This window comes from Ptychodera flava, chromosome 20 (assembly GCF_041260155.1).
Source record: "Ptychodera flava strain L36383 chromosome 20, AS_Pfla_20210202, whole genome shotgun sequence".
NCBI classification, from domain to species: domain Eukaryota; kingdom Metazoa; phylum Hemichordata; class Enteropneusta; family Ptychoderidae; genus Ptychodera; species Ptychodera flava.
In genome coordinates, this window is record NC_091947.1 from 30,381,582 (window position 1) to 30,404,420 (window position 22,839).

At 38.0% G+C, this 22,839-nt stretch overlaps 1 protein-coding gene across 1 annotated transcript in view; it reads left to right on the forward strand.

Annotated features, from left to right (window-relative positions):
- LOC139120599 (nucleolysin TIAR-like) overlaps positions 1–22,839 on the forward strand; it is a 110,404-nt gene that overhangs the window by 48,125 nt on the left and 39,440 nt on the right. Inside the window, 1 exon segment of the mRNA XM_070685107.1 lies at positions 22,158–22,212. Coding sequence (XP_070541208.1) covers positions 22,158–22,212 — 55 coding nt within the window.

Genomic DNA, 22,839 nt, shown 5'->3' on the forward strand with positions numbered 1-22,839 from the left:
TCATTCCATGAACTGTTGCCCTCTAAATACGCCGGCGTTTCACGAGTGGTTTATACGCCTCCGCTTCACTTCATGGACAGTTGCAGCGCTATTGGTTTATGAGCCTTGATCTGTAGCGGTAGTAAAAGAGATTTTAAGGCCCTGCGATATCTGACCAATCTAGAAATTAACTGTTAAATGAAACTGTTATCGCTGAAAATTCAACCTTTTAGTAGTGTGCGTCTTTCAAGGATGAAATGAACAGTATGTCCAGCAATGGTAATGGATCAGTTTTCATTAAGTGCAGACTTTCATTTGGTCTTGAAGTTTCTAACTTTTGTCACGGGTTTCTTCTGAAGGGTTGGGAGAGGAAATTGATATGATAGACTTTGAAAAACATTAAGTTTAAGAAGGAGATGCAACTCTACCCAGTAAGTCAGAGGAAGCCTAAAAATATGATATCTGAGTGAACTGCATACAAAATGACAAAATGACAAATTGAATGAAAATTTGAGAAAAAAAGAAAAAGAAAAAAAGACAAATGAAAGAGTAATTTTGCACTGAAATGGTCAAAGACGTCTGTACAATAGATTCATCATATTTCATCGGAAATTAATTCCGTAGTAATCAATATTGACTGTCATTTCTGCTCCATCACTTAATACCTGCAGAAAAATAAAATTCATGGAATACATTTCATATTTGAAATCATCCAGAGATATGTAGCCGGTGTGATAGGAGGCAGCTATGTGAGATGTTGAAAACTAAAACTTCACTGCTTTAAATAACCACGTGTTGGATCAGAGCTGTTCTGATAATGCCACAGTTTGAAATTTCACATCCAGATCTCAGGATACTTCTTAACCTGTTCACCCCCGCTATCCCTGTAAACAGACCCATATCACCATTGATAAAAATAGATTTGGGCCAAACCATGATAGTGAATAGGATAAAAACCCCGAAGAGAGTTCATTCCACAGCATAGCTTTAGATTAGTCTATGTGTGTTGCTACACTCCAGCGTTAACTAACATGTGAGATCATATCTCTGTTTACTATGCAATTTTTTTAAAAATATGAAATATATGAATTGAGAGAGAAGTCAACACAAATACTAACAAATAAGTCAGGACACTAAATATATGTGTGGAATGTGATGTCACCCTTTTAAGTAAAGGTGAAAAGTTTTAATTAGCTCAAATTATCTTAAACAAATTGTTTTATTATGATATGAAAACAGAAAAAGATGGGGGCATTGTATTAATAGGAATGTTCACAGATCTGACATGACACTTAGAATTATTATGTGGGTTCTATATCCAGGAATGGCACCATACCTAGAACTAGAAGTGGTGTAGTGCAGGGTTTTACACAAGGTAATTTTTAGGGGGCGCATCCGCTAAACTTTTTGAGTAATCTATTCATATATTCATAGCCATAGGAAAGAATGCATTTTCTAAACAGAAGACAATGCAAATTATGTGTTCTAATGTAAATTGTTGCTTATTTTTTTTTTCCAACCTGTGGAGAACTCTGCATGAGTGTGGTGTCAGACTGTCCTCAGTTACAAGTGAGCATGTACTGTCCAGACTGTTCCATGAAAACAATAGGGATGTATCATAGGAACATGATTACAAGGACACACCTGTTAGACATACTATTGGATGTTAGGTTGTAGCAAAGATCTAATTATTGAAACAAATTGTGAGTTCTAAACTGGTCATTTTGCATTAAGTGTTTAACTTGTGTTTATTGAAAAGATTGCTCCCTTTCGTAGCTCAGTTTTCGTTGTATGTTCTGTTTTCACACAGGAATGGGAATTACAATTTATTGGAGTAACAGGTGGTCTGGCTTGCACGTGACCTTAATGCAAGGTTTTCCCCATGTATATGTATGTATTTGTGTGTCTATGCAAATACTGTTTCATTATCAAGAAATTCCTTGTCCACATAGGTTAAAGTTCCAGAAAGCATGATGTAATTGTCTGACACCTTTGGTACGTACCTTCCTTCAGTGGAGACAGTTCCTGAAAAAAAGGATGGATGGTTATACTGTAGATTATTTGAAATCAATGAATTGTATATATTTTATGTTGTATTTAATTCCAATTTTATTGCGAAAAACATCCTGTTCGTTTTTAATCTAAGGATATTCTTCATTGCAGAAAAAAATTTAAGTAATGCTTACCATCAGACGAGACTAAAAAAAAATTCTAGGTGGTTCTTTGTGAATCTTCTATTGTTTCATTTATTAGGTTGGTGAATGTAGTTACTTATTTAAAAATAATTTCCGAAAAACCCCTCCAAAATGTACAATGCAAGAATACTGTGCCGGCTTCCATAATTTTCTGTTTGTACATCATATTTGACTGAATCAACATGAAGTCTACAGGTTTGAACATGATCCCACCTGATGACTGGTCCATTTATGGGTGTTTGTGTTGCGGCTTGTCCATAAAAAATGCATGTAATTATGTGGGAAGGCGGAAATGTAACTCATTAGTAACCAAAGCAATCATAGACAATTGAAATTTAACTATTAATTATTGAAGTATTGAAGCAACGTTTTTTTGTGTTTCTTTTCACAGCCAGTTTCTGTAATTATTTTATGTTGCTGTGGTCGTTGATAGCTCAGTATCAATTTCATCTTAATTCTATGCAATTCAGAGAATTTCTAGAATTGTAACAAATGACATCATCGCTTGATATTGCTATAAATAATTGGAATTTTTCAAGTGTTTAGAAATGATATCCTATTTGCCCCAGTAGAGCTTACTAAATGTAATACTGTGAATTTCTAGAATTGTTGAAAAAAAATTACACCATGACTCGATATTGCTATAAATAATTGGAATTTCTCAGGTGTTCAGAAAATATCCCATTGCCCCAGCAGGGTGTACAGAGAATAATATGGAGAACTTCTAGAATTGTAACAAAAAGATTACATCATCTATCGATGTTGCTATGAATAATGAAAATTTCTCAGGTGTTCAGAAAAGATGTCCCTTTGGCCTTGTTAAGCTTACTGAATGTGTATTTAAGAGAACTGTCAGTAATCGCCGTTCTCTGTATTGTCCACATGGTGGAGAGTCCGATTTTCAGGGGGTCCGTAATCCATCATGGAATCGAGAGTCCACGTTGGGTCAAGCGCTTGGTGAACAGATGCAGACTTTCCTATTGGCTGGGACACCTCCGAATAAAAGGCTGGTGTTTATGTTAGGAAGTGTAACACGTGTAGACAGATGCAATAAAAATGGCTGGATAATGCCCATATCTGAATTACAACAAAGGCAGTGTGACAACACCGTGAAATATCGCCTCTCCTCCAGTCCAACCCTTGACATCAATCACAATAAATAATATGATTCTACTAGATCCTTAGCAGCCATCCAAAGATTCAAAATGATCACTGATCATAATGACCAGGTGATTCAAGAATCCTATGATTGGTAGTCAGAGACAGCCTCCTGTAAATTTAAACAGAAAATTACTTTTGTAACCTTTGCTGTATACTTTTTGAAAGTACTAAACATGTCTTATGAGATGTATGTTAGTTTGCACAAAAATGACACATAGGTTATCACATCGACAAACAAAACAGTGTATTGTTCACAATGTTAAAGGGGACCAAGAGTAAAAAAAAAATAATTCAGTAATATTCTCAGATGTTTTGCAATGTGTACGTCAGGCCAAAAAAGACAGAATGACCTTGACTCGTTTCCAGCGAAACCAACGAACAGACGCAGTCGGTTCTTTCTCACATCTCATCACGTTCTGAGAAAGCGATCTTAATGAGATGTGACATTTTTCGTCAACTCTGCTATCTCCTCATGATGATGAATAAATCAGAGAAGATGATAAATCCATTTTTCATCATTTGCGATATTTTCTGCCGGAGAAAAAAGAAATTAGTCTCAGCATCAAATGTAATCAGATCTTTTTTCTTGTCTTCCGGTCACTTTTCTAATTTCATTCCTCGCTGTCCCAAAGCTGGATATTTATCAATGTAATTAATATCTCTTTCTGATGATATTGAGAAAATTGTTCAGGTGCTGCATGTACTGTATTTAGGACAAGCTGCATTCGATGTATGTTGCATAGCATATATACCTGCCTACATGAAATCGCATGCTGCCAAATTTGGAACTCGTCCAATGGAAAGACTAGACGATGATTGCTTGAAATATGACGAAAGGTAGTTTTAGTTTTGAAGTTCAGCAAACACAGTTTCTAAAAAACACGCAGAGTGTCCTTTGTAATACAGGTTAGAGTAAGCCGTTTCCAGCAAGCAATTCTTTGTACACCACTGTGACTAGATTCAAATTATGTATAATTTTCTTTTTTGCTACATACAAGGATAAACTCTGTAGTTCCCTCTTGAAAATGCCCAAATCACGGCCAAGAAGAATACTGCAGTGTGTGATAACAATTGATAAAAATCTTCTGAGCAGCTGCTGTTCAGCAAAACGAAAACCAAGTAGAAGCTGCAAAAATAGCATTTCTCGAAAAATTGCTTGTAGGAAAATTTGAACTGTTTAGCTGGTGAGACCAGAAATATTACACAAAGATACGATTAGAAAGGAAAAAGTGCATGATAATGGATTCCTGCATTTCCTTCCAGATTTTTCGGTTGTTTCAATTTTTTCACCTGGAAAAAAAATTACAGCAGTCTGTTGATAAATTGTACAGAATAGGAACTCAATGGTGGAGGCATTAATGTAAATATACTAATGGAAGCGTGTGATTCAAATGGTGAATTATTTCAAGAAAGTTTTTCTTTTCCTCACAAAAGGCATGTCAGATTGTTGTGAGGATAAAGTAAGGTTTTGAGTTTTACAGCATGAACACACAAATCTGATCCTGGTGGTATTTAGACAGCCAAGGCAGATTGTTAAGCACCAGTACTATTTAGGGAAGGCCAAACACCACCAGGTAGATGAACAATTATTTGATCACAAATTTTTAGAGACACTCGTAAATCATAGATTTTGCTGTGTATCTTGTCTGTAAACAGAACCTGTCAAACAGAGAGAAAATGATTTGTGATTTTAGAGAATGGAATTGCTCCTTTCCTTAACATCTTGAATGAAAGAATGATATTTCTCATAACTGTCTGTTTACCAGGTATGCCTGTATTGACCTTTGTCAATTGACCTAAGCTGAAAGGGAATTAAAAAAAAGAGTTTTCCTGGGTGGTTAGAAAAATACGTATAATCCAATGTGAGTGAAGTGAACCCTTGCAGCTATCTCCTGGAAAGCACAAATGCACTATTCCAGCCATCATTGTATAATTTAATTAAACTCTCAGCAAGTATTACCCCATCAGACTCTAATAACTCCAAAAAATATTTATTTTGAGGTTTGGATTTCAGATTGGCCTCAAACTAACCGAGAGTTGGCATCCAATCGTGAAGTTTTCCACCCAGGTTTTCCCCTCATGTTTGCTGATCAAATTGAAGGCTTTGCATATACATGTTCGTACTCGTGTTTTAATATTTTTATGTGTTTTGTTTTCATCTGTGACATGCTGCTAAGCAAATATTCATCTTTGCAATGCTGATGTGTTTTACCCTTAATCGTTCAATCATAGTCACTGCAGAAATGTCATTTTGTTTCCTTCCGTAAAGATTGGCCAGAAGACCCTGAAGGTGTGTCAGAGGAGAGTAGGTTTTCGGGAGAGTTCAGAGGATTGCAAGGATGTTGGGTGGTGGAGAGGTTCATAGAATGAGAGCTTGAGGGGTAAAAGGGGAGGGAGTCTGGAGAATGGTAACCGCTAATAGTAAAATGATAAGTGAGATAAAAAATCTAGCGTACAGTTGGTGAATATTGTACTTGAAAAGCTGCCATTGATCGCAATGGAACAAGAAAGAGAAATGAAAATAGCATAGCTTGCAATTAGCAAGGCCACAATATGTTCATGTTGGATGAAAAATTGTGTTGATAATTAAATGTGATCATAAAGTGGCCGGATGTGTAAATTAACTTAGGACAGGAAAATTTGTGTTTGGTTGTTGGGTGTTTATTGTCTCAGTCTAAGCAAGATGAGAGAACAAGCCAAACCCTGCGGGCTGTGTTCTCTTTTGCATCCATCAGCACCAAGTAGTGCCTAAGTGATGTACACTCTGGTGAAGAAGATATGTAAATTATTGAAGATGTGGATGATGATGTTGTGTTACCATGGAAGTTTAGGAGAGCATTAACATGACAAGGAAAGATTCCTCATCACAAAAGAAAGTAGAAATGGTGCAAAAGAAAACAGCTTAATGGTGGACATTTTGAAGGCTTTCTGTTTGGCTCATATGATATTTTAATTCAATCTGTACCATATTGCTTATTGTTAAAATACAGACCTTATAATAATTGTTGCAGCCAACATCTGTTTCTAATGCTACATTGTGATCTGTTAAAGGTTCCGCATCTCACAGCATTTTGAATTTAAACTCTTGTTTTTGTGAGTTTACTCTACCAGATGTCATCATTCTTGGTCAGTCCACATAATTCATTGTAGCCATAGCACTTACTCAGAAAAAAACCAATTTGATTAATTCTTTCTATTGAAAAGATGAAACCAAAGAGGAAAATAGACAACTGCATTAAACAATGACCCGCGGTGTATGGTATTGTCACAGTTTGGACTAAGTACTGTCATTTTTTACAGAGGAGAAAAACAGAATCGGAATTGTTCTTACCTTGATAGATCATCTTTCACACTGTCAAAAGCGAATCTGTCCGCTGCACGGTTTTAATAATTGGTTTCCAGCGACTCAGTTGTAACATCTGTATCGTATGTCCTCTTTATCATACCTTTACACGTATGCAGCTCTTCGTATTAGTTCTGATCCAGCCACTTGTATTTTCTCCATCTCTTTTGTCGGGTCAAATTTCCGCCGTAGGAAATATTCTCCATGCAGGTACAGTGTTCGTGTATGTCAACATCCAAGCATCGCAGATATTAAGTCATAATGGAATTTTACTTTTACAGAGAAATTGATAAAATGTTGAGGTCAAAAGCATGACGTGTATAGAGATTAACATGTGAGACGAGAGCAAATTTGCTGTAAAAATTTCAAATTACTTACTGTCCCATGTTCCCGTAACATAATCACGGTTAGCATTTTAATTTTAAATATATTTTTGACATTTTGAGCTTGTAAAAAGTGTATTTTGAAATTTCTGTAGATTAACGGTAAAAAACAGAAACCTGTAGTGTACATGTGGCCTTTTTCACTGAGAACTATGCAATTGATGGCAGGCTGTAGGTAATTACAAAATAAGAGTTTATGATTCCTACTGATCTGAGAGTATTATTGATTCTTTTAGGAATGTATTTTATCATCAAGGCTTCAAATGATTGCAGAAACAAGCTGTGTTTTGTACAAAGTACTATCATGCAACCAGTAGCCCCTACTGCTGGTTTTTCCACTCTCTGTTTGATTCGCCCTACCCACCGACTCAATCGCTTAATGTAATTTACTTAGTTGGGCACTGTATTATTAAAAGCCACTTTGCTGAAACAACAGAACAAGCTGAAAATTTTAATCAAGCCTGATGATGTAGGTCTCATTCCCAAACAGGATAGTGTTTCTCCAAAAACAATCAACATTTTTATCAACATTTTTAAAAATGAATAGCTAAATTGGTTGGAAAATTAGTGTTTGTTTTCAAGTTTGGCAATTCTCTAATCTTACACATGAAATTGATGTTAATCTCTAGGGATTTAGTAAAACCACTCTCTGATGAGGTTCATCCTCCCTATTGCTAATCACAAAAGACAAAATTACCACAGCATGTATGTGTAATATCTGAGTAGGGGAAACAAGGCATTAAGTAACAGATTTGATATCACACAGTGTGCGAGAAAATGAACCCCTGCTTTAAAGATGTTAGTTTTGTTTTGTTTTTTTAAGTCAAGGAAATGAAAAGGGAAAAAATCTGATCTTGCAATGAGGATGAGAGGAAAGATGGTTCCCTTGAAGAGAAAATGATTGCAAAGAAAAAGAGAAAGAAAAGATAGATATATAGATATGTCTGCAGGAAAGATAGGCAACTGCACACTTTAAAGACCAACAGACTTGATATCAGAGAGAGAGAGAGAGAGAGAGGGAGAGAGAGAGAGAGAGAGAGCATAGAAGACACTAAAAATATAAATGTAGAGATATGTGAACAAAAGGAATACGGCACAGACCGACATGACAGACACTTGGGAGACATTCCTATGGACCTCAGAGACATACAGATGGTAAGAACATTGATGTTGTAGAGGACTTGAATAGAAAGACAATGAGAGGAAGATAGAGACGCCTTGTGTAAAGCATTGATACAGCACAGTGACAGGTTGAGTATTACCGTGATGAATGCTTAAATCCTGAAGTTTTGTTTACCACCCTTATGAATCTTTTTTTCTACGTGAAACTGACAAGTCTTGGAGAGTGATGATAAATATGTATATTTCCAGTGTTTTTGTAATTCACCGCGGCTTGCTCTTATCGTGTCATTCACATGATACCATTGTGAACGCGGCGACAAACATCTGCGCTGAATGTTAAAATCAACAGATGCGAATTTAAAGTTTATCTTATTCAGGCCACATATTCTCCAAAATTGTGTGATTAATATTATTGTTTTTCATGACCGTTCTGCATTTGGAATGTTTTTTCTTTTAGCCATCAGAAATATGGCAACCTGCTCTGTATTCATTTTTATTCCTTTTGTGTTCACGGCCGTTATGAACCAGTGGAAATGAAAATATTTCACACAAGAGGCGAAAAAAAATTCTATTTCATTTCGATTATGCAACAAATAGAGACAGTATGGTTTTGTTATGTGACAAAATTCTATTCACACAGAATTGAGTTCAGATTAAAAAAAATGAAAAATAAGGGATGGTTGTATGCATGGTAAAACTTGTCACTCAATAGGGTACAACTGAGACAACACAAATGATTAAAATGCCCCGGATGGCTAGGCATCTTTGCAAGGCTTGCTTGATTTATCAGCCCTGCCTAATCAGAGGAGGTACTTCCCAGGCAGGCATGTAATTTTAAATAGCTTGAAATTAAAAAGATAGCTCATCACCAACTGACAATGGGAAGAGCAAAAAAAATCCTTAGCATGATGCTGAAATGCAGAAAGGTATTGAATGATATTGGAATGATACCATATGACTGCGTATTGTCAGTGCGCAGTACGGTAGTTAAATTTTATTTCATGTGCGTTTTTTGTGGACATTTTAGTGTGTTGTGCTTTATGAAGGGTTAGGTACGACTAGAAAACAAGGGAGAGAAGCATGATTTGTATTTTGACATGAATTGGTAATTTTTATACATATTGGAGTGTAGATTACTGTCGCAACCAGTTTTCATGGTTGACATTCAAGGCAGTTAGTGGATATGCTTTTGGAAGTTACCCAACCCCGGATGTATTCTGTGGCAGACAATTTGCAGCTTTGTGATCATCAGGTGAAAAGGTGGCAATTCTTTGATAAGTGAATCTTCCATTCATCAGAATGACATTTACAGAGGAGATGAAAAGAGGGAGGGGGAAAAACAACGATGCTGACCTTTTTGAAACAGAGTACAGAGGACTGATAAAGTTATATTTCCAGGTTTTAGTTTTTGTATGGTTGATATTTTGAAAGGTCACACGAGTGACTGATAGAAATGCCAAAAAATGTCTCAATATGTCTGGTTTTAGAGTTAGCATTATGGTGCCATGCCCTGCCTAATGTAATTACTGTTTATAGAAAATGCGGTCTTCAGATTTTTTTGGCGATATATCGAACATTGCAATTTTGAAGTTTTCCAGTGGGATGGAAAATCACTTGAGATGGTGGAAATTAGTAAACATTATACAGGCAATTTACTGGCAAGTTAGAATTATATAATGTTGCACCTTTGTACCAGACACTGTAATTTTTCACAATTTCAACTCTAAAAAGAGTATCTCCAAAAACAAGTGACCGTGTTTCACTTCAAACAGAGTGCTATGTGTTAACCTCAATCCCTGCCCCTTTCCTACAAAATTTACAAGGAATTTTGTTCCATAGTCTTAAATCGGATGTCAAGCAAATCAAGCCATTGAATGAGGAAAACTCACACACACTCAGCACTCGGTTGCTAATTAGAAAAGACAGAATTGTGGCTGACATGAAATATTAAATAACAGGCAGTCACCATGGACAGCTTGAAAGGAATAGAAAAGGTGTGGATTTCTTCAGATAGCAGGTGTTTCGGATAATCTTTCCTATTTCTGGCTAATCACTCCGGGCATATTACCGTGTCGCTCTCTTGCAAGGAAGCCCTAGCAACTATCCTTTCAATTTGCATTTTAAATGAAGGGTTGTAATTATCACAGGTTTTAGCGTGGCTCTTTCACTGATTGAGGTGTAGGAGGTGCTTGTCAAGGGACTGACAACCTGTGAGTCTCACTGTAGGCTGTGGTATGTGTCTTGGCCAGTCAGTGGGTTTACGTGAACCTGACTGCAAGTTTTAACACAGTTCTCATGAATAAATTGTCATCCAGTACAAAACTTCCCTTATTGATTGATTGATTGATTGATTGAGAGAGAGAGAGAGAGAGAGAGAGAGAGAGAGAGTCACTGTACAAATATTTCTTATCTCAATTTCAGCAGCAAGGCATTTGTGATATCATTTTAAAATATTGACATTATTAAGAGATCAGTGAAGTGGGGCAGTGAACCATCAAGTCAAGACGATGTAAGATAATGCTGTTTGTAGAAAAATTGAAAATGTCAGAAAATGTCAGTGAACTTTGTCTGATACATGAAGTAGGTTTCCATTGGACTGTCGTTTTTTTTGGAGAGAGAGAGAGAGAGAGAGAGAGAGAGAGAGAGAGAGAGAGAGAGAGAGAGTCTTACCCATCCCACCCTCACACACAGATATGCCTAATATTTCTGACATACAATTTGCAATAAACATGAAATCTGTCAACAGATGAGAATACACAACGACAACAAACACATAGTCTAAATTATTGTCCAAATTTGCCGATGTACCACCTGATTCCCTGATTTTGTTCAAAAATAAAAGATTATTTTCCATGGATGCAATGAAATTGTGGCATATGCTGCAATTGGTGTTTTCCAGATGTTATGAGGGTGTCAATTCTTTCTTTTTGCCACATGTACCGTACACATATACGTAGAAAGCAATACAGGCTGAAAAGGTGCTGAATTACTTGGAACATGTGCAGGTTCATTTATATATTATATATATATATATGATTTAATGTCCTTAAAGCTGAGAGATTGAGAAGTGAATTTTCGCTATTTCATGGAGCCTTGTTTACCCAGCTCAATTTTGCCAGTCAGTGACTTCAGAAAAAACACTCTTTCCGAGGTTGTCCCATTATTCTGGGCAATTACAATAATAGTAGCATTCAGTGTTGATTGTCTGATGAAGTCGAGACTTGAACACGACATGGTCTCTGAGGCATGTACAGCAATATAATTTGATGCGACTGAGGTGTGTGTGAAAAATTTGCTGTTTTTTTTTGTCTGAAAGAGAATGATATTGACTCTGAAAATGTAGTAAATTGGAGGGTATGCTGTCTCTAATGAAGGTGTTTTGAAACAGATACTTGACCCAATTACACGGTGTCTGAGTATCTTTGTCGTTGTTTGTTCATCATTATTTATTCCAACATTGGAAAAAACAAAGGTGTTTTTGAATTTGATGTAAATGAGAGTTCACAGTGCAACAATTAATGCATTGTGTCTGATGAACATTAAGAAAAGATGTCTGTTACCGATATTGTCTTCCAACCATTTATGCGTAGCATTTTGGGGACGTTGGCTTCAGCTTAGTGTCTCTGCCATTGATTCTAGTCGTTGCTGTGCAATTGCATTATCCTGTTCATTGAAACAACCTTCTGAAAGACATGTTGATGGAGAAGAACAAATTCGATTCGTGGCTGTCCTACAATTCATCTTTTTTTTAATTCCATTCAATTCAATGCTGTGTGATAAAAACGTCCATTTTCAATACAATATTATAACTTCCTGCCTGCTCAATATTAAGAACTTTCATCATTCATTTATTTCTCTGATGTTGGTTTTTCCCCCAGTCAACTTAATAATGGTCCTTTCATCACCGTCGATGCGTGATCTGGTTTGTGTTTCTCACACGTCCTCATCACTATGGTGAAAGGAAGATGGAGTGGGTTGTTCGCAGCCGTTGCCACGGCAACAGCCGTGTGATGATTTGTCATTTTGTAGATGTATGGCAAAACTATAAAATATGTAGAATGGGTGGCATGGAAGCCGTGATGTGTCGCCGCAAAGCGGCAAATGGAAGGATTGTCAGGTACTGTCTGCATCATCAGCCGCATTTCAAAGAGTTTTCGCTTTGTCAGAAGTCAAAGACGGTGTAATTGTTGTTCCACTGAGCTCATTTCTTGCCATGACCCAACGGGGTAAACTTCATACTTACTGTGGGGATTCCAATGATTTATCTACGTAATGCCGTAAACTGACAGCTTGTCAGTGCACAGTTGGGGGAGGGACTGTGAGTCAAGGCTGAGGTCAAAGGTGACGTACACATATCTCGACCTCATTTCTTGCTGAGAAAACAGTTCAAAAACTAAAACCGTCAGTTTGTTTTTCGAATTTAGAGCAGGGTTTTGTGAGGGACTGCCTCAGAGGAAGCTCTTTCCAACACAAAAATATTGAATTTACTTGCTTCGAAATAGAGAGAAAATGAAAAAAACTGTGCAGACAGATTTCATTTGCAGTCCATTCATTGGAGAATGCGTGGCTTTTTTGAGATTTAAGTAAAGCTGTGTTTTATTGATCAATTGTGAAATGTTGAGAGCAAATTGGCGACAAATTAAATTTCTTCAGCAGGTACATAGCCTAGTCCTTGTAAACAGTTTTCTGGACATAATATGGGATGTGTATGATTTGCCACTGAGCAGTTTTGTGCATATACATCCATTTAAGTTGCGGCATAGTAACAATTCCAAAAAGGTCCATTCCCTGGCATCTAATTCAATTTCCTGAATGGAGACGCTTGTCTGTGTCGTATTGGGGAATGCTGAACTGTTGGAAGTTGGTTTAGCCCCAGGCACATTCTGCACCGTTATATATCATATCGACATCATTGTAATCTTTCAGGTTGATTTTGATCTGATGGCGTCCTGAATGTATATCATGTAAAAGAAAGTTTAGCTCTTTGCTATTGGGTGTACTATATGACTGGACTCATAGATGTGTTTTTATAGGAGTATGTTTTCAGTGTCCATGCATTATTAAAGTCGCCAAAATGATGGAGTGGTAGGGTTGTATGCTGTTGTATGTCGTTGCACTTTGTTTCGCTTTGTGTTGATGGCTCCGACAAGTGGAAGTAAAAGCTGACGCTTGTGTTTCTTCCCTTCACACTTCCTGAGCGTGTTCAACTTATTGGCCGGTTCCTCTCCATTTGACTGTGTGAAGAGATAAGACGCTTGTACCTTTGAAACTGGCTGATTAAAATGCCATTATTGCACCTCCGCCGAGTGGCGCGGCCTGCTTTTCTGCCTCGCGGCCTGGAAATGCTACAATGCCCACAGAGAAACAGAAAGTTTGATTCCAAGATAGTACGTGCCCTGGGGCCTGTGGGACATGTCCAGTCCAATCTAGCTAAGGTTTCCGTAGGGTAAAACAAAACTCCCAGACCTTTCAAAATGTGTTTTTAGTGTCAGCAGTATCAGTGCCACCAGCTGCTTCACCCCTTGTAACAAAATGACATTATGAAGTCATCTTTGAAGCACCTTTGTGTTAGATGAGGTTTCCTTGAGTGTTTTTGACACTACAATTTTATTAGCTGTTAAGATACTCCACCATAAAATCAAAAGTGGTAGATTGGTACCGACACAAAATCATGTTTTTTCACTCTCAAATATCTAGTATCTTTATCACTTTTTTTTATGTTATATGTGTCAAAATACTTGTGTTTGTATAAAATCAAAATCCTGTCATAGTAAATTCTAAAAATCAAACCTTTTCGGAAATTGTGATCCATTAAATGCATCAGTATCAGTAAGTTAACAGGTAACCTAAATGCTCCATTCCTACTGTGCGAAAAGGGAGGGGGGAACAATGAAGAAACATCTTAGGGTCAAATTGTCAAAAATAAGTCAGTCTACACATCTTGCCCTGCCTTGTCATACCTAGCTGCCAGCTATTCCTACCCGCCCACCAGGTCATCACCAGCATCAAGCTTAAAAACCCCTTCCTGCCACTTTCGTGACCGAGAGCTTTCCAGCTGACTCCTGATTTACGATGGAGTAGTGCATTTCCCCCTTTCAGAAATGATAGTTTACAGAGGGGGTTAATAGCAGGGCAGAATGGATATGTTTGCATAGATGCAGCTTTTCAGTGTTATCGTTCTCATTGGATCTGTACAGCTGTGATGGGAGTCTATTGTAGGGTTTTTGCTTCAAATATTCTGTTGTAGCCAACGACCTCAAATGACCTGTCTTGATTTCCTTACCAGGACTCTTGAATGAAAAAGAAATTTCTCATAATCTCTGTTGAATGGTTGTTTCAAAGTCACCACACTTGATGGCCGGCTGTGAAGTATCTCTGTGTGGTAGTATATCACAGGATGAAATCCTAATCTTTCCTCGTCTCAAATTGTCAAGAAAAAAACAGAGAAATCGAACAAATAGTATGGAGAATGTGAATGCCATACAATTCTGGTCAATGCTGTCCGTATTGGTAATAATAATGGCTAGGCTCTCATGGTCAGGGCATATTTTGTGGTTTTCTCTACTACATCCATAATACTGTGTAATCAATTGAAGTTTAGTCTGTTCATTGTTGCACTTGAGTAACCTTTCTGTTAAATACAACAGGAGACTTGGTTCAGAATTTTGCGTCTTTCAGGCCGACTTTATTCCTTGGCCAGTAGAGCTTGATTGATTCTTTTAGCTGTGACTCAAATTTCATGTCTGCTGTGTTGATGACCTGGCAGGATCTTCAGTCGGTGGAGATCATGACCTCTGACACCCGAGCAAGGTCAAGAGACGTGTGCAGTTTCATGCCTTTTGTCATCTCGCATCATCTTTAATTCAACGCTGTTGTGAAATGACATCTTTAAAATGTCAGTGATGGAGTTTAAACTGCATATGCGTACATGGTTATGGCTTACATTATTATCTCATCTTGTATGGTTTTAGGGGGTTTTCTGATGATAGGTGATGATAGGATAGATAGGTGAGCAAATTATGAAAATATTTTTGTGGTCAGTTGACAATAATCTTAGCTACTAATTAAAAGAAATATGATTTTCTTGTGTCTTTTGTGAATGTACAGGTCAGAAAACTATTAGTAGTGAGTGGATAACCTGCTCTGTTGTCAGTGTCGCTGGAAATTAAAAACAGTATTTCTGAGATACTGATTATGAACTTCAGGGAAATGCAAGGGAAATTGTTCAAACTTGGCAAAAAGTAGTTGGATCATGTTACAATCTTACCTCATCGGGAATAAGCAACACCCCCCACACTTCCCCTCCACAAACAATTATCAACACAAGATGTAGCCTAGCTGCAATAATTGTAGCCCTTGGTTGGTGTGGGCATTGGGCTTCTGTCGTGCGGCTCGCGCCTTGCCCCAACCAGGGCTACAATTTCTCCCTATACCTGCTAGTGTAAAAGCTGCAGTGCGGGTCTACACTGCATGGTCAAGGCACACACGGGGCCGCATTATTAGAGAATCTCGCCTTACCGTGTGCAAATTTCACTATAATCCTGCTTCCGGATAATGTTAGAGCCCTTGTAACTCCTATCGATGGTCAACTTTACTCCTTGCAGCTGAAAAATGACAGTTTAATGACTCAGGCGCGAAGTCAATTCGAACTGGACCGCCGTCGTTGAACTCTGTACCCAGCCGACTTGTACCATTACATTTTAGGGGTGGCCGACAGGTGTGAGGGACTAATGAAAACGGTGGCACCAGCAGTACAGTAGCGCGCTAGTGGCAGTATAGTTGTTGTTATTTTAACGCTGTCTTTTCGGAGGATTGAAAAAGGTCATAGGACCGTTTGCCATTTCAATTACTGCTAGAATACCACTATCGCTGAAAGCAAAGAGAGACCAGTGACCATTGAAGAACTTGCCATCTTTATTTCCTAAGAAGTGAAAGAGATATCACGCCATGCAAAGTCTGTCGTCTCGTCTTTGCCATTTTATACAGATGCTCTGACAACAAGAGGACACTGCAATATAATTATAAAATATCCAATCGATATTTACGGCTACTATACTATACGATATAGATCTCTAAGGCTATAAAATCTTCGATATATATCGGATACTTACCCGCCTAATTAACAAACTCTATTATCATCTAGTAGCGAAGTTCGAGCCAGACTAGCGCTTGGCCAGAGCTGTTAAGTGGTGAAATGTCTGACAAATATTCGCGACTCTTTTTAATTTGAAGCTTATAATGGTACATTTTCCGACTGTTTCAAATGTGCTGAAATAGTTCCGATTCATAAGGGAGGCTCTAAGAGTGATGTTAACAACTATAGGCCTATCTCCTTCTACCAGTTCTATCTAAAATACTAGAAAAACATGTTTATATTAGTTTTTACAGTTTTATGCATTTAATCTTTTTTTGTCACAACTCACAATCATCAGACAACATCACTCTTGTCACATTGCTTTAGTCAAGTTAACTGACCAGGGTCTATACTTTTACAGAATATAGATGAAGATAATTGTTTTTAGATATACTTAAAGATTTTTTTCATCGTTGATCATAACATTTTGCTGAGCGAACTTTCTGTGTACATGTTTTCTGATTTGTCACTGAAGTGGTTTCGATCAGACCTTACAGGAAGAAGTCAATGTTAGCTATTTAGGTGTACACGCTCATGTTTTGTCGATTGGTGCGGTGTATCTCAGGAGTCCATTTTTGGTCCACTTCTGTTTTTGATCATGTTATGTATGTCATTTCCTCCCACACTCATCATGACATGAGTTTAATTAGTCTGGAACATTCTCAACTTTGTGTAAAAATGGGAAGCTTTATGATACTGCTACTACTGTGAGTACTACTACTACTACTACTACTACTACGGTGCTTCAAATTTTATCAGATTTATTCAAAAACTGCTGAGGTCAATATCAAAGCATGTATGTAAAACATGCTGATTACAAGGAATTTGTTACAAAAAGAAAGGTGTATCCATGAAAAAGCACAGATGTGAAAATGATTTAAAGAAATCCTCATACAACCCGGCCTACTTCATCATAAAGATGTATGTTGACAGACAAGAAAATGCCGAAATTTTAAATTGATAAACACTGCATTATTGAAGTAGTCATGAGCAAACGGATGGAGGAAGTCCATCTGATTAAAATCAGGTGTAGAGTACGGCGACGTCTTCTTATGCGTACGCGGTCACCTCTCGCTGTCGCCTCTCACTACGCGACAGCGAGAGAATACCGCGTACGCATAAGAAGACGTCGCCGTACTCTACATCTGATTTTAATCAGATTGGAGGAAGTCGTTGCTATATTAGGCTATTTCCATACTGAGTTCATCATGCACACTGTAAAGTTCACTATGATTCGAAGCGAGACTGCATAAATGTCATGTGAGAAAATTAACCTGGAATGTAATCCGCGTTTGTGTAATGAGTTAAGAAATGCTACGACCGTACAAAAACAGTAAAATACCTACGTGTTGTATACAAATAGCAAGTATTTGGCAAAGCTGCACTATCGGCGATTTCCCAGACCGGCGTGCCGTGGCACAAGGCTAGTCATTGTAGTATCGTCTAGAGTCCGGAAATCGCCGATAAATATTCTGTAAGTATAGGCGATTTCACAGACGCAGAGTGCTGAGTCCAGTGTCGATCGGCGATTTCACAGTAATCCCGAAATCGTCGATATGTCAAACTTTGATACTAGATGGAAAATATCCGATTTTTAAAAAAAATGTTCAAAGTCACGCCGTCATGGACAAGAATGCCGTTTTGGCATCCCACTTCACACATTGTGACCTTTTTAGTCGAACAGATTTTGCTTGGAACCACTCTTTCCACATTGAACAACAGCGGCATCTTGTTAATGTAGTTGTACCATGGAGGTGGATGGTTGAACTTAGTTGTGAAAGTTGAACTAGTTATGGAGTTTAACTTAGGCACACGCCTCTGAACAATGTGCATGGACACGAAGTTCTATTAAACTGCTTCAAATGACCCGCTCCCGTGTAGGATTTATTGAACTAGTACGTAACTTATTTGAGAAAGTTGGGAAGATAGAGCACAGGATTTATTGAACTAATTAAAATGAGTAGTTGAACTTCGGCAAAAGTATCTCTCTTTATTCACCAAGAGTTTATATTGTCATGAAAATTACCACCCCTTTCAATCCCATAAGCTAGTCCTACGAGTATGGCAAGAGTGTCCGGCTTTGGCTCCGGAGGCATGCAGTGTAGGGCTCTTAGGGCTACCCGTAAGCATGCTCATTCAGCTCCCTCACACCTGTCGGCCACCCCTAAAATGTAATGGTACAAGTCGGCTGGGTACAGAGTTCAACGACGGCGGTCCAGTTCGAATTGACTTCGCGCCTGAGTCATTAAACTGTCATTTTTCAGCTGCAAGGAGTAAAGTTGACCATCGATAGGAGTTACAAGGGCTCTAACATTATCCGGAAGCAGGATTATAGTGAAATTTGCACACGGTAAGGCGAGATTCTCTAATAATGCGGCCCCGTGTGTGCCTTGACCATGCAGTGTAGACCCGCCACTGCAGCTTTTACACTAGCAGGTATAGGGAGAAATTGTAGCCCTGGTTGGGGCAAGGCGCGAGCCGCACGACAGAAGCCCAATCCCCACACCAACCAAGGGCTACAATTATTGCAGCTAGATGTAGCCGTGTCCTTGTATTCGTACACGGTGTAAAGCTTTGGTATCACTTTCATGTTAATCTGACCTTCACAGCCGCCTGATTAGAGTTTCAAAATCAGTCATGCAGTGTCATTGATAACCTTTTAATGCTGCATGTCACAAAAAAATCTTGCGAGCATTGTCACTCCTCGTCAAATGTTATCAACAGTGAATTTGGCAACACCATGATCTTGAAAAATTAAATTTCCGCTGTCACCCATTTAATGCCTTGTCCTTTTTTCTCTCTCATGAAATTAGGAAACTAGTGACAATACAACATGTGTTTAAGTTAATATTGGACAAGTTATCTGCTAATTTGACAAAGTAAAACAGAAGTATAGACAAATCAATATAATTTCTGGAGCCCTGCTATAAGACATTTCACTCAATAACACATTTTATTGATTCTCTAGGTTTTAATATATTCTGCAATTCACAACGACTATGCAGTGCTCAGGGTAAGAAATACAAAAGACAGGAGAAATGATTGCTTGGTCCATGGTCGTTTTTTCTCCCCAATTGCTGTCAATTCATATATAATACTGTAATTTTCGCAGAACTTGAATTTATCACCATAGGAGTCTGTAATTTCTCCTATAGGCATTTAGAATATTGCAGTTGATGAGTGTGTCTACACTGATAGCCACTAGATTCAGTCGTGGAAGCTTTGACAGTGTTAAAATATGAAGAGCCTTGCTCTGCGGCAGAAATTACACGACGTCAGGTGACTTAGTGTTAATTATCAAAAGTAATTCATCAGTTTCTGTGACAGTAATTCTTCTAAAAATATGTGAATTTACAGATTTTCAAATTGATTAAGTAATTTACAGTTCTGCAGTCACGAAACGCAAGCGACTGTCATTCAAAGAAGGGATTTATATTTCGAGTATGACTCGGATAGCGACATTAGTATCATGGAACGTCAACAGTTTTTTGAAACGTCTAAACCGTCGACAGCTCCTTGATTATTTCAAATGCGGCTGTAGAGTATGATTGATCATAATAATTGAAGTGACTGTTCAGGGAGAGAGGGAGAACGAGGGAGGAACTGCCTTGGTTTTTTTTTTCCAGAAAACATTTGACATCTTGAGAAATGAATATCTACCAGGGAGAGAGAGATCTGTGAGTTGCACGGCAGTTACTTTCAATCATTGCTGTTGATGTGAAATGTGTTATGTCAGTAACGCAGTGTTTGCGGCACAGATTAAGCCACTTAATTTCTATCTCTGATAAATTGAAAATTCATCATTGCGTCAAAAAAAAGTGAAAGTGTGAGGCGAGGACACGTAATCATCTTCTATACAGCGTAAGTGTCCTATCTTGTTAGTAGCTCGTTATCCAGGTCTTTCAGAAGATGTATAATTCTTGGCAGAATGGCATGTGAATGCTGTGTCATGCTCGCCGTTTTTACAATGAAGCATTTTTGAACCCCATAATGTCGTCGGGGTAGCAAATTAGTTTTTTTCTTGTAGAATTCTGGAAAACAGGATGAGAATATTTATGACGCGAAATCTTGTTCGACTCGAGAAAGACAAATTCTGGTCCGCCTGGAGCAAAAATTTTTTACACACCTTTGCCAGTCATTTAAAAAAAAATCTACGTACAAAAACTTCTTTAATTAGATAGAGAATTATGTTTATGTGAAAATGATTGACATTATGAGAATGTTATTCATTATTTTAGTTTTAGTAAAAAAAATATAAGCTGTTGCAGATAGTCCATAGAAGCAAGTCTCTTTATGATGTTCAATGGTGAGACTTTTTGTAAAAATTCCTCATTTGAAAGTGTGTTTTTTGCGAAAATGACCAATTTTGGTTGTATGAAAAGTCTGTGAGTAGTTTACGCTAACAGACAGTGAAGTTATCTGCTTCAAATCGAATGGAGAAATAGGAATTCTCAGGAAACAGTGGAGAACAGTGTTGTCTAATGGCTTGTTGTAGTAATAAGACTTCGACTTGTACGGAGGGCTCTTTTAAGAAAATTATCTTTTAATAAGGACCAGATCAGATTACGCTGTAAGGATACCCCGACGTTCCTTGGCTGATTCCAATCATCATGGATTATAATAAGATCCACAGACAGGACTTGCTATCTGCTGGGATCAGTCCATTTTTCCTGCAAAGGATGTACACAGCCTGTTCCAAAGTGTACAGAGAGATTTGCGTTGGTTCTGAGTTTGTTAGCTCACCGAATGTGTGTGTAAATTGGACGTGATGTCTTTAACAGTGTCATTAACGTGTCTCCTTACGCTGGGCAATTGCAATTCTGCCGGGTAAACCAAACAAGAAAATCAACTTGTACGGAGAAAGGTACTTTGTCACCTTTAGTTAAGATGTCAAGCTTTAGCACTTGTGTCACAGCGAACAAATTCAGGGGAATTAGATTCTGTGTTATTGAATGCTGTGTGTTTCTATGTATGTGCGTGTGTGCGTGTTACATTATACATGAAGCATGTGTGCAATAGTAATTCACAGACTGGCTTTTAGGCAAGTCTCAGTGTATGCAGTGTCAACAAATTTATGTCTCTTAGAAGATCCACTTCACTTCTTCTGACTTGAGTCAAGTGATATCTCTGTATTCATTCTTAAGAATCTCTGGGAACAGGTGCAGAGTTTGTCAGACTAATTTGTTTCGGCAAATACTATTTTTGCACTGAAGTCTCAGAAGGACGGGTAATTTTCCAAACCTGATTCCAGCCAGGGAGATAACTGTACATGTGTTTCCTTTCACTCATATTGATTCTCCTAGGGGGTCCATGAGAAATTAAGAGGCGCAGTGCATTGTGGGTATAACAGGTGACGGGGTCAGCGTGGTTCATTCATTTTCAGAACATCTCTCCAATTCTCTGCAGGCTTTGCACAATTCTGCGACAGCAAAATTGGTTTTAAATTTCATTTAGCTTGCTTCTCCGTGGAGGGAAACGGCCTTCACCATTTCTAAAAGCAAAGCACTTTGGGTACTGTTTTTTTGCCTCTGTAGGATTTTAGTTTTCACAATAGGACCATCTCCTCTTGTGGGTATTGTCCCATTGGTTGATGCACTCTGAGGCAGGTAACGACATTGTCACTTTCACATTGTCACTTTCACAGAGGCAAGCCCCTCTTGAGATCATATTCGTTGTAGTTAGCAGTAGTTTATCAATTTTTTTTGCTTACACAGGTAGGAGGTACTGTAACCTCTGTTACAATTCATACCTCCATCCACTCACCCACACAAAAAATGATGAGTACTATTCTTGGTGTTAAACTCTTCTCAAATGGAGGTATTTTTCTTTTCTTTCTGTAGGAAGTCAAAGTGAATTGGGCTACTACTCCAAGCAGCATGAAGAAAGACACAAGCAGTGAGTTTCACATTTTGTTTCATTTCCCCATTGGCAAACTCTCATCCATGATATTTAACTGGCTGCACCATATGTTTCAGCAGTTTATTCGTAATAATAGCATTACACAGGCTGCTGTGAGAAGCAATACACAGTGGTCCCAAACACACATACACAGGCACGCACGCATATGCACTTTCACTAACAGTTTAATCTCTTCGGTGACATTACAGTAATAGATACCTCCATTCCTAATGACATTCATAGCCCATTGTTTATCACTGGAATAATTTGGAGTTCTCTTTGTAGCGTCACACTCTTATTGTGTTGAAAATGCCATGGTTAATTATAGCCAGAAAGGATATTTGTTTTCAGTATTTTATGTGCGTCCACACTCTGTAGAATGGTGGTGTTCTCCAACTGCCTGGATGTTTTCTACCAGTTTTATTCCGGAGTTTACGCATAAACTACCCTGCAGTATGCCGGAATAAATTGGCATACAATAGAGAGTAGCCGTATGGATAGCATTTTCACTGTTTGACATACGTGTATTAATGGTTCCCAGGATTGCCAAAGATGCTAATTATTTTCATGTCAATGGTAGCCTTGGGATAATTAGAAAAAATATAGCCCAGTTTCTGATATTCT